The sequence below is a fragment of the Triturus cristatus genome, chromosome 1_1, assembly GCF_964204655.1.
Source record: "Triturus cristatus chromosome 1_1, aTriCri1.1, whole genome shotgun sequence".
NCBI classification, from domain to species: Eukaryota; Metazoa; Chordata; class Amphibia; order Caudata; family Salamandridae; genus Triturus; species Triturus cristatus.
Genome location: NC_140579.1, coordinates 1,202,125,931 through 1,202,138,711, shown reverse-complemented (window position 1 = coordinate 1,202,138,711; position 12,781 = coordinate 1,202,125,931). Strand labels below are relative to the sequence as shown.

Below are 12,781 nucleotides of genomic sequence, written 5' to 3'. Positions count from 1 at the left end.
GTAGCCTGACCGAATTATCTGTGACACCCATTTGTCTGAAGTGATAGTCCAGACAGGAAGGAAATTGTGGAGTCTGCACCCGACCGGAGTGAGATGGTCTGGGGGAGCGGAGGGAAGTCATTGGGTAGGGGTGGAGGCAGAGCAGGAGGCGTTGGTTTGGCCTCTGCCTTTATTATTGTTACCCCTGTAGCCGCCTCTCTGATAACCCCTAGTGAAGGTGGACTGGGTAGGGGCCTTATAGGAAGTGAAGGCGCTGTCGGAGGAGTAGCCTCTGGAGTGATTTCTAAAGGAAGAGCGGCGAAAGGAGCGCCTGGGAGCTTGCGACTGCAAGGCTCCCATAGAGTTTGCCGTATCGGTGTCCTTTTTCATTTTTTCAAGGGCAACGTCGACGTTGGGACCAAACAGATGTTGCTCGTCAAAGGGGTGGTGAGGATGGAACTCTGCACCTCGGGTTTGAAACCTGAAATTCGTAGCCAGGCATGCCTACGCAGGAGGACGCTGGTGTTAATTTCCCTAGAGGCGGTCAGCTACATCGAGGGCGCAACGAATGGAGGTGTTGGTGATGATTTTGCCCTCCTGGATTAGCTCGTTGGCCCTATTCTTGTATTTGTCAGGGAGGTGTTGCATTATGGCTTCCAGTTCATCATTATGTGCCCTGTCATATCTTGCAAAAAGCGCTTGGGTGTTTGCAATGCACCATATGTTGGCAGTCTGTGATGCAGTTCGCTTGCCAGAGGCGTCCAGGAGTTTGGACTCCTTATCGGGTGGTGGAGCCTCGCCTGATGCCTGGTTTGCACGCTTCCTCGCATTGGAGATTACTAGGGAGTCTAGTGGTGCAGGGCCTCTGATGTTGGTGGGCTCTGTAGGGGGCGGCCTTATATTTTTTGTCAATGCGAGGGTTGATGACCTCCGCTGCGTGCTTAATAACGCCTTTAAGCATGGGCAGAATGGAAGTGGCCCTCTGTGTAGTGTCAAAAGTATCTAGGAGGAAGTCCTCCTCCACGGGGGTCTGTATGGAGATCAACTCCGTGGTAGTGTGCAGCCCTATGGAGCAGTTGGTTAAACCCCATTGTGTAATCAGGGGGGAGGGGCGGGGGGGGGGGGGGGGGGGGGGAGACGGTCTTGAAGGGTAAAGGTAGTCCTGCGGGACGTTAAGGACGTCTGGGCTGTTGTAGTCGTCCCATGGGTCTGGGGAGCCTGTAGGAGTGGGGTCCCCTGTGGGCTGGTCACGCGGCCCGTCCCCTGTGTCGTCGTAGACATCGTCATCATCCTCCTCCTCATCAGGAGAGGGTGTGGGAGAATGAGGAGGTGGGGGAGGCGGTGGAGGAGGTGATGTTAGTCTCAAAGGGGAGGTAGCAAAGTCTCTTCTCTTTGGAGGTGGAGCTGGGGCAGGCTTGTCCAGCAGTCTCTTTTTGATGCTGAGCATCAAATGTCCAGTTTAGGGTCCTTGACAAGTGTTTTTTGTAGTGGATCTGGCCGAAATAGTTAATCTGTGGGGGGCTGATCCTTCGGTGCCGGAGCCATAGGTATCTTAGGCTTGGACTCTGCATCGGTTCGTTGTTTTGAACCGTGGGGCTTCGAAATGTCTGTTTGTTTCCTCGGTTCCGAGATGACTTTCGGCTTCGAGGTGTGGGTTTCGAGGGCCTTTGGTTTTTTGCTCGGCTCCGGGGATGGTGTCTGTACTGAGGAGCTCGAGCCAGTCTTCGGCGCACCGACGGCAGGCTGGCTCGAGCCCGAGCTGCCGGAAGGCTTGATGGGCTTCTTAACTGGGCCCGAAGGCGAGGTATGGGAAGCAGGGTCTTTGGTCATGCCTAGGCCCGAGGGCGAAGGTGTGACCGAAGCCTTTTTCAATGTTGGGGGGGGGGCAAGGGGGTCGGGGTCGATGTTAGTACTCATGCCCCTCTGTGCCAGAGTGATGTCCTCTACATCGGAGTAGTGAGCTTCAGAGGCACTGACGAGGCACTCTTCGGTGTGCTGCTCTTCCGGAACATTGACGCCTTCTCCGAAGATGTTGTCGGGGATCGAAGTCGACGAGTGAGCCATTGTTCTCCTCGCTAGTCGGTCCCGAATAGTCTTCAATCGAACGGAAGGATTTGCAAGCCGGACAGTCTCTTGCCTCGTGTACTGGGGAGAAGCAGAGGTTGCACACCTCATTTAGATCGGTGTCGGGAATCTTCGACCCACATTGAAGACATTTTTTGAATGGCGTTCTTTCCATCAGCCAGGACAGGAGGCCAGGTAGGCCCGAAGGCCTTCGTCGACGACCGGTATCGAAGATTTCGAATGATGAGTCGCGTTGAGTGTGGAGATCACGATCGAAACAATACCGCGGAAAGGGAAAGGAATGCGCGCCGATCAGAAGAACTGAAACGGTTCAGAACCTGAGCGCGAAGAACACATCAGAGCCCGATGGCGGGAAAAAAAAATTCTGAGGCTGGAGCAGAAGCCCATGCGCAATATGATCCAAAGGAGGAGTCACATGCCTCGTGACTTCCAAAGACTTTCCAAGAGGAAAAACAACTGCAAACATCCGGGCCCAACACCAGATGGCGATCTATGCACAAGTGTGTAATCTGCACTCATATGTCTCGAACACTAATTTATCGTAGACAAAACTCCTAATATCAGACAATTATAAAACATATGTACATGATCTGTATTAGATGCATCTAGAACAGCAATGTGCTGATGAAGCACATTTGACTATCAGAAAAATAATAAACCTGATTTAAGCATAAAAAAGCTGCCCATTTTACTGTACGAGAACATGGAAAAGTGATCTCAGGCTCAGTATTGACGCAGTCTATTAAAAGTACCTAGTGTATGCCCATTAATGCAATGGGATTTTAACTACACTGTGCACCAAAAGAATGGAGATTAAGCCATACTCATATGGTTGCTGGGTATCTGATATCAAGTAAGTGGGTTTGATCATGCACTACAATAAGATGCATACAGACATAGGCGGGCAGGATGGGACCAAGATGCCCTGGTCACACTGTGAATGTATGGCTGTAGTAGTGGCTGTGCATGGCTTATTTCATCTCAGAGTGGTGCTCCTCAAACACAGGCACTAGGAAGGCATGCTTTAATGAGCCTGTGTGATTCACATAGCCTATCTTTCAAGTGTGCTTTTGGCAATTTACCTAATTTGTCAGCATGGGTTGGAAGGATGATGGACCAAAATGGTCTAGTAAGATGCAGTGATCACTGGTGAAAACTGTCAGTCACCAATTTCTTGCAGCTCCTCACCGTTTAAAACTCGTCACCCCTCTTCTGCCACACCTTGCTTCCTCTCACTCTGCACCCTCCTACACATCTGCATAAGGCTCTACCATAGCCACTCCCCATCTGCACGGTCCTGCAGTAATATTTTCTTCTTAGCCCTATCCTCCGCCTGCCCACTTTAGATCAACTTTCCAAAACACTGAATGCTTGTTCAACAATAACTGACATATCGTGCAACGGTCAAAAGGAAAACAATGGGAATCTTGCCTCCCTAAAGTTTGGTTAACTAAAATGTTTCCATATTTAGCATTTTACTCCTTAAATGTACTTGTTATTTAAGACAAACATTCCTTACATACCTCGTTGACAAGTACAGTGTCACCGAGGAATAATGAGTAGATCTTCTCCTCTGGTTTTTTCCCCTCCTTGTTGGTCAGATCTGACAGACCCAGATTGATGCTGAAAACCATTCCTGGGGAACCAGAAGAGCAGTGTTATTCAAACAAAGAGTGAGTGTGTGTGAGAAAGAAAGAAAGGGACAACAAAAGAAAGAAAAAGGGACAACGAAAGAAAGAAAAAGGGACAACGAAAGAAAGAAAAAGGGACAACGAAAGAAAGAAAGGAACCACGAAAGAAAGGGACCAAGAAAGGGACAAACAAATAAAGGAAGAAAGAGAAAGAAAATACATCTCATGTCAAACTGATTGGTTAGCGCCAGGAACAACCTTCAACAAAACCAACTTCTTTACTAGCACAGCCCGAAGCCACAGGTATATATGAAGCTTAATGAGAACTTCAAGAGGAGTCAACCACAGCCAAAAAAACACAAAAAAAAAAAATCTTTTGAGTTCCATTCTGTTGGCTACAGGAACGATTACCAAACTGGATTCAGAAGTGTGTCCAGGAGAACTTATTCCCACTTAATACCAACCATGGAAAGACAGTATTCCCTGTATATTTGTCTTTGACTTTACTTTTCACATAAGCAGCTCATATTCATTATTCAATTTGTGGATGCTCCAGTGCACTTGTATCGACTTTGGTTAACAGACCGTTAAAACATTTCCTAGATTATTAAAATGTCATCTCACAAAAGCAGTCACAACCATAGATACATTTGTTCCTCAACTACGTAGCTGAGTAAAGAGCTGGCCAATATCCTGTCAATCACTTCAAATAATATTAGACATCGAACCAGTCATTGGAAACAAGAATGCAACAAGGTGGAGAATTTGTGCAGAGGAAATTTAAAAATAATAAATACATGTTCAACAAATCAACTACATGTGATGCAAGCCTCCATTAGGTGTTATGCCTAAGAGCCGAACAGTTTTCAGCCTTGCATACAACATTTGCGCCGATCATGCTCTGTAACGAAAAGTTTCTTACCTGTCGGTGTAGTTTTGCAGCTTGAAGATCTTTCTGGATTCACTATGCTGTGCATTATTCCGCGATCTTGTGGTTGGGTCCGGATTCGTAGTCTTTTCTTTGTTTTTTTTTTTTGTTTTTTTTTTGTAGCCCAGGTGGGCGTCGACGTCCACCATTTGGTGCACCTCCCGTGACGTCGTCGTGCTTCCTGCGGAAGTCCCACCTTTGGGGCGCCATCTTCGGGTTCTTTTTTCCCTGTTTTTTTTTTTTTTTTTTCTTTAACCCTAGGCGATTGATTAATCCTTTTGTCCATATTTCTGTACGTATCCACTTATTTGATCCTATCCATTTCACCCCCTCTTCCTCCAGCCTCATCTTCCTGGCGGAGGTGGGTGGGTTCGCTAGTGAATCCAGAAAGATCTTCAAGCTGCAAAACTACACCGACAGGTAAGAAACTTTTCGTTTTGCAGCGTGAATCTTTCTGGATTCACTATGCTGTGCATAGACTTTGTAGCGGTTTTCCTATTTTTGTGGTGGCTGGGTGGAAGATGATCGCTGGTCGTTGAAAATGTGTTGTAGCACCTTCTGTCCGACCTGTGCTTCCTTATTCATTTGAATGTCCACGCAGTAGTGCTTTGTGAACGTGTGCACAGATGCCCAAGTTGCTGCGAGACAAATGTCTTGGATGGGCGTGTTTGCCAGGAAGGCAACTGTGGCCCCCTTCTTCCTTGTGGAGTGAGCTTGGGGCCCCTCCGTTAGCTCCTGTCCAGCCTGTTTGTGACAGAATTGAATAGTGAGGGCAATCCACCTAGCGATGGTGCCCTTGGTCACTGGTCTACCCATGAAGCTAGTAGCAAAGGACACAAACAGCTGCTTCGACTTCCTGAGTTCCTTGGTTCTTTCAATGTAGTGCATCACCGCTCTTCTGGCATCGAGGGTGTGCAGGGCCTTTTCTGCGTTTGTAGTCAGGTTTTGGAAGAAACTCGGTATCTGGATACTCTGATTCATGTGGAACGCCGACACTACCTTGGGCATGAAGTGTGGGTCCGTCCTCAGGACTACCCTGTCCTTGTGAATTTGAATGTAGGGCTCCTGTAGCGTTAGTGCTTGAAGCTCGCTCACCCTGCGTAGTGAGGTTATGGCCACTAGAAAGGCAGTTTTCATCGTCAACATTTGTAGATTGGCCTTGTGAATGGGTTCAAACGGCGCCTTCATGAGCTCCGTCAGAACCACGTTTAAATTCCATGCCGGCGGCGGCAACCTTTTCGGGGGTGCCAATCTTTTGGCTCCCTCCATGAATCTCTTCACCACCTGCGAGCTGAAGAAACTTCCACCCTTCTCACCTCTGGTGTAGGCAACGATCGCTGCTAGGTGCACCCTTAGGGAGCTCGAGCAGAGGTTACTCTTTAGAAGGTGTGTGAGGTACCTCAGCACAGTTGAGTCTCTTGTCATTCTGTTTTGCAGGCCCTTTTTCCTGCACCACACCGTGAATCTCTTCCACTTTGCGCTGTAGCACTTTCTTGTAGTAGGTTTCCTTGCCTCCCGTAGCACTCGCATAGTGCTCTGAGGTAACCTTAGGTGTGCGAACTCTAGGTCTTCAGGAGCCATGCTGCTAGGTTGAGGGTCTCTGGCTCTGGGTGCAGGACCTCCCCGTTTTGCATTGAGAGCAGGTCTTTTCTCCTCTCGAACCTGTACGGATTGCCTTGCGCCATTTCTTGAATCTGTGAGAACCATGTCTGCCTCGCCCACTGTGGGGCCACCAGGATCAGAGTCATGTTGCTGGTTCTGCACTTGTCGAGCACTCTGTGCAACAGGGGTATCGGTGGAAAGGCGTAGGCAAATGTCCTCCACCAGCTTATCCATAGGGCATTTCCCTTGGATTGCTGATCTGGTTGCCTGGACGCGAAGCTTTGGCATTTTGCATTGTGGCGTGTTGCAAATAGGTCTATTGTGGGAGTCCCCCATCTCCAGAAGATTTTCTCAGTTTCCTGGCCATTGAGCTCCCACTCGTGCGATGCTGACGTCTGCCTGCTCAGCCAGTCTGCCTCCACATTGTCCTTCCCTGGTAGGTGAATTGCCAGTAGATCTATCTTGAGAGGTATGGCCCATCTCCAAATCTCCTGAGCTAGGGATGAGAGGGGAAACGACTGTGTCCCCCCTTGTTTGTTGATGTAGAACATCGCCGTGGTGTTGTCTGTCTGTACCAACACCCTCTGGCCGCACAGGTGTCTCTGGAATGCCTTCAGGGCTAGCAGTATCGTTTTCAACTCGAGGTAGTTGATGTGGCGGACCGCGTCTGCTGGAGCCCATAGACCCCTCACTCTGAGGTTGTCCATGTGCGCTCCCCATCCCTTCTGCGATGCGTCCGTGGTAATGGTCACTGTTGGGCTTGGTGGTGTCAGGCTTCTCCCCGTTGTTATGTTGTCTCTGTTCCACCAAGTTATCTCCTCCTGCACTGCGTGCGTAACAACCACTAGATCCTCCCAACTTCCGTTTGCTTGTGACCATTGCTGTTGCAGCCATTCCTGGAATGGTCTCATGTGCAGGCGTACATTCGGCACCAGCTGGATACAGGACGCCATCATCCCCATCATCTTGCTCACCGCCCTCACTGTCAGAGCTCGCCCCTTCTGGTAGAGCTGCGTCTCCTTCAGTAGGGCATCTGTCCTCCTGTCGCTGGGCACTACTGTACTGTTGAGGGAGTTGATCTTTGCCCCCAGGAAAATCTTTACCTGTTCCGGTTCCAGCGATGATTTTCCCCAGTGGATGGAAAATCCCAGATTTGTGAGGGTGTCTGTTACGCGTTTTGCGTGCCTCTCGCACTTCTCGCGTGAGTTTGCCTTGACCAGCCAGTCGTCCAAGTATGGGTATACGTGTATGCCCTGCTTTCGTAGGTGTGCCGCTACCGCCGACAGGCATTTTGTAAAGACCCTTGGCGCTGATTTTAATCCGAAGGCCAGGGTTGTGAACTGGTAGTGTTCCTGTTCGATGTTGAATCTTAGAAGGCCCTTGTGGCTTCTGTTTATTGGGATGTGAAGGTAGGCATCCTTGAGGTCCACGGTGACCATGAAGTCCCCTTCTCTTATCTGTGGCAGTACCTCCTGCAGTGAAGTCATTTTGAACCTTTGCGTTCTTATGAACTTGTTTAGGTAACGGAGGTCCAGTATGGGTCTGAGGTCTCCGTCTACCTTCGGAACCACGAAGTAGTTTGAGTAGACCTCTTTGTTGCGTTCCCCGAACGGCACTGCCTCTATGGCTCCCTTTTGTAGGAGTTTCCGCGTTTCTTCTCTGAGTATTGCCAGTTCTTGGGCCGATCTCTGTCTTCCCTTCGGTTTCCTGTTTGGAGGTCTTTTCTCCAAGTCTACGCAGTATCCGTACTGCACGATGTTCCGTATCCACTTGTCTGTGGTTATACGCCGCCACTCCTGAAGGTAGAACCTCAGCCTTCCGCCTACTGGTGACGTATGCTCGTAGGCTCTTGAATCTTCTCTTCCCCCTGATGCCACTTTTTTGCGCCTCACCCTTGGGGACCTGACGAGGGTAGGCGTCTTCTTGCGTGCTGAGTCACTTCGAGGAGGGCTGATCGCCCCCTCTCCTCCTTTGGCCACGTCCGTTCCCTCTCCCGCGAAAGGACTGGCCCCGAGGTTGATATTGCCAGCTTTGCTTCTGCTGACTTTGTCCGTGACCTTCGCCCTGCTGACCTTGTTGGAACGCCTGGTGCGATGTCCCTTGTTGGCTTGCACCCCTACCGTAGGGTCTCCTCGAGGGATTACCTCGTCTCATTCCCCTCAGCTGTAGGGCCCCCATGGACCTCGCTGTCTCGTTTTCCTTCTTGAGCTGGGTGAGCTTTTCGTCCACCGTTGCTCCGAACAGTGTCTCTCCGTTGAAGGGGGTGCCAAGGATGTTGTTCTGCACTTCCGGTTTGAATCCCGAGATTCTTAGACATGCATGCCTCCTCTCTGTGACCCCTATGGCCATGAGTCTTGCTGAAGTCTCTGCCCCATCCAACGCCGTTTTTATACAGGAGTTGGCGATGTTCTTGCCTTCATCTACCAGGTGAGAGGCTCTCTGGCGGTATTCTTCGGGGAGGTGCTTTACTAGCTCCCCCATCTCATCCCAGTGTTGGTATTGGTGTCTATTGAGGAGTGCATTCGAATTCGCCATGCGCCAGTGCATTGCGGCGTTCCTCTCGACCTTTCTGCCTGTGAGGTCGATCCTCCTGCTCTCTTTATCCGGAGGCGGGCCCGAAGTTGCTGGAACGTTGGCCCTTCTCCTGGCCGTGGAGGCTATGATGGAGTCTGCGGTGACGCTACCCTTGATGTAAGGTGGGTCCAGGGAGGAGTGCTTATATTTCTTCTCTGTCCTGGGCGTGATCGACCGGCAGGTGGCAGGCTCCTTGAAGGCTTCTCTCCCCTGGTTCATCACGCTTTGTAGCATGGGGAGGAACTGACTCCTAGTCTGGATGGGGAGCAGTGTTTCGACGAGAAAATCGGCTTTCGGCCTCTCCTCGTCGAGTTTGACGCCGAAGGCCAGTGCTGCGCTCTTCACCACCATATTGTATACCCCGATGTCGTCGGGTGGCGAAGGCCTCGAGGGGTACGTGTCCACGGGCTCCTCCGGGTTTTCGGTGTCGAGATCGTGCCATTCGACGTCGTTGCTGGTAGATGCCGCCGATTCGAAGAACGACTGTTGGTCTTCTTCCTCGGCTTCTTCCTCATAATAGGGCTCCTCTTCTTCTTCGAGATCCCTTGTCAGCCCTTCGGCGTCGAACTCATCTTCGACCTCGACGACGTCCGCCGATGAAACCGTTGGAATCTTGAATTCCTTCATCCTGGCGTCGAACTCCTTCTTCCTTTGAAGGATGTTCTCCATTTCGGCCTCGAGCCGCCTCTTCTTTTTCTCCATTTCGGAGATACTTTCGGCGTCGACCGCGGGTCTTTTCGATGAAACTTGCGTCGACGTCGAACGTTCTTTCTGCGTCGATCGGCCCGTTTCATGGGATGATTTCGACGACCCTTGCCTTTCGGCGTCTTTCTGCACCAGGGAGTCCTTTTGTAAGGATCCGCTGGGCCTTTTGTCCGAAGTCCCCCCTTTGGACGTCGAAGTTTTCGGCGCCGGGGCTCCCTTCGTGGACCTTGACTCAGTTTTCCTCGAGTCACCCTCGTGTTTTCGAGGTGTTTTTTGATTTGCGCTCGACGATTCTCTTACCTCGTCTTCTTTTTTCTTGTCGGTCTCTACGACCGTGAAGTTTTCGGCTGTCTCGGCGACGTTGTCCTCGTCGTCCGTGTCGAGGCCCAGCTCGTAGAGTGTCGGGGGTTTCCCTTTGCCATCCATGTTGGCGTTGGCTCTTCTCTGCCTCTCTCTCACCCTGAGTGTCTTCGGCGCGAAGGCTGAGCAGGCGTTGCAGTCGATACTCTGGTGATCCACCGGTAGGCAGAGGTTGCAGACCGGATGCTGGTCTTTCTGCGCGAACTTGTGGTGGCAGTTTGGGCAGAACTTGAATGGCGTCTTGTCCATTTCGCTCAGGGTCTCTGAGCGTGCATTCTCCAAGGCTGTCGAAGAAAAAGGCTCGCTGGTCCTCTTTCTTCGCGCTCCTGATGAAATCTGTTCTATTCCTGATGTCTTCTCTTGATTCTATCGATGAAACTCGCTTTTCTTCCTTCTTCCTCCGAGTGAATTTCTGGAGCTTCCCGATGACGATCCAGACCCAACGGCGGAAAAAAGAATCTGAAGATGGCGCCCCAAAGGTGGGACTTCCGCAGGAAGCACGACGACGTCACGGGAGGTGCACCAAATGGTGGACGTCGACGCCCACCTGGGCTACAAAAAAAAAAAAAAAAAAAAAAAAAAAACAAAGAAAAGACTACGAATCCGGACCCAACCACAAGATCGCGGAATAATGCACAGCATAGTGAATCCAGAAAGATTCACGCTGCAAAACTAGTAAACCTTTGTGTCTTCTACTTCCATTGCAGGTAAATCCTGGTCATCTCACAATTGTAAGCACCAACTTCATTTTCAGGACTCACATTCCATCAGTTGTGATATACAAGTGTTAAATATAATCTTGTGAAGGGCACAGAGCTTTGATCACAATCACTGTTTTAGACAGTAAAATGACTGGCACATGGCACTACGACTGAAGTCAAGCTAGGAAGCAGACACGCCAGGGCAGGTACAAAACACAGGGTGCCAGGATGAGCAAAGAATATGATCAAAGGGAGCTCAAAATGTGGGGATAGGGATGGGTGGTGAATGAGTCACTATACTTACCCTTCTTTAGCTGTAAATTATTCTTGCTGTTTATAACCAAGGATCCTTCCCGGAACTCAATACCCATAGCAAACCTGTGAAGGCATAGACTTCGATATAGTGAGACTTTTTACATCAAAACCACCCTAGAACTTGTGAAACTGATAATTTAGTATAAAATCTTGACAATGTAGCAATGGCAGACAAAAACTCAAAAGGATTATAAATATTTTCATTCTCCAAATGTTTCATCAGAGGTCAGCATCTGTAGCACCCAATCTGTGTGCCCACACACACACGAACAAAATAAGGTGCTGAGCAGTACGTTTCCGGTGGCATTCCTGTTACTCAGCAGGAGCTACATATACCGTCACATAGGCATGAGCACTTATTGTGTCACAGTTAGAGATCTCTCTCGATCTCTCTCTCTCTCTCTCGATCTCTCTCTCTCTCTCTCCTCGATCTCGATCTCTCTCTCTCTCTCTCGATCTCTCTCTCTCTCTCTCTCTCTCGATCTCTCTCTCTCTCTCTCTCTCTCTCGATCTCTCTCTCTCTCTCTCTCTCTCGATCTCTCTCTCTCTCTCTCTCTCTCTCTCTCTCTCTCTCTCTCTCGATCTCTCTCTCTCTCGATCTCTCTCTCTCTCGATCTCTCTCTCTCTCTCTCTCGATCTCTCTCGATCTCGATCTCTCTCTCTCTCGATCTCTCTCTCTCTCGATCTCTCTCTCGATCTCGATCTCTCTCTCTCTCGATCTCTCTCTCTCGATCTCTCTCTCTCTCTCGATCTCTCTCTCTCGATCTCTCTCTCGATCTCGATCTCGATCTCTCTCTCTCGATCTCTCTCTCTCTCTCTCGATCTCTCTCTCTCTCTCTCTCGATCTCTCTCTCTCTCTCTCGATCTCTCTCTCTCTCTCTCTCTCGATCTCTCTCTCTCTCTCGATCTCTCTCTCTCTCTCGATCTCTCTCTCTCTCTCGATCTCTCTCTCTCTCTCGATCTCTCTCTCTCTCTCGATCTCTCTCTCGATCTCTCTCTCTCTCTCGATCTCTCTCGATCTCTCTCTCGATCTCTCTCTCTCTCTCGATCTCTCTCTCTCGATCTCTCTCTCTCGATCTCTCTCTCTCTCTCTCGATCTCTCTCTCTCGATCTCTCTCTCTCGATCTCTCGATCTCTCTCTCTCTCTCGATCTCTCTCTCTCTCTCGATCTCTCTCTCTCTCTCGATCTCGATCTCTCTCGATCTCGATCTCTCTCTCGATCTCGATCTCTCTCTCTCTCGATCTCGATCTCTCTCTCTCTCGATCTCTCTCTCTCTCGATCTCTCTCTCTCTCGATCTCTCTCTCTCTCGATCTCTCTCTCGATCTCTCTCTCGATCTCTCTCTCGATCTCTCTCTCGATCTCTCTCTCTCTCTCTCTCTCTCTCTCTCTCCACCATATACTCTTAGCTGGCAGCACTGCACTTACAGGACCCAGGAATGGACCTGGGTACTGTAGGGGCACAGGGCTCCTGCCTCTGTGCCCACACCACTGGCATAGGGTACCCAGCTAGAGGAGTGGCTGATGTATGCCAGGGCAGTGTAGGTTGTGGGCATGGCACACAGGGATGTGTGCCATGTCGACTCTGTTTTGTTTTGTATCCAGACACTCAGCCTGCAAGAGCAGTGTGTGTGTGTTAGGGTACAGGGCCTCCAAGGGTGGTACAATGAGTGCTGCAGCCCTTAGAGGCCTTCCCTGGTCACAAGGCCCTGGGTACCTAGGGTACCGTTTACCAGGGGCTGACATGTGGCCAGGGTTTGCCAATTCGGGTTTTGGCTGTTAGGCGGTTTTTAGGGAAGGAACACAGGCCCTGGGCAACTGATTGGCAGGAGCCCAGGGCACAACAAGGAAAAGTGCATCAGCTATTTAGGCAAAAGGGGGGGGGGGGGGGGTTTACTGCAA

The 12,781-nt window shown here is 50.2% G+C and overlaps 1 protein-coding gene across 2 annotated transcripts in view; it reads right to left on the bottom strand.

Annotated features, from left to right (window-relative positions):
* The window catches only part of LOC146871829 (FACT complex subunit SPT16-like), a 321,517-nt gene that overhangs the window by 180,670 nt on the left and 128,066 nt on the right, over nt 1–12,781 (bottom strand). For both annotated transcript variants that reach the window (XM_085599782.1, XM_085599781.1), the window contains exons 9-10: nt 10,870–10,943; nt 3,588–3,700 (exon numbers count right to left, since the gene is read on the bottom strand). In XM_085599782.1, the coding sequence (XP_085455908.1) occupies nt 3,588–3,700; nt 10,870–10,943 (187 nt within the window). The remainder of the gene's footprint in view (nt 1–3,587; nt 3,701–10,869; nt 10,944–12,781) is intronic.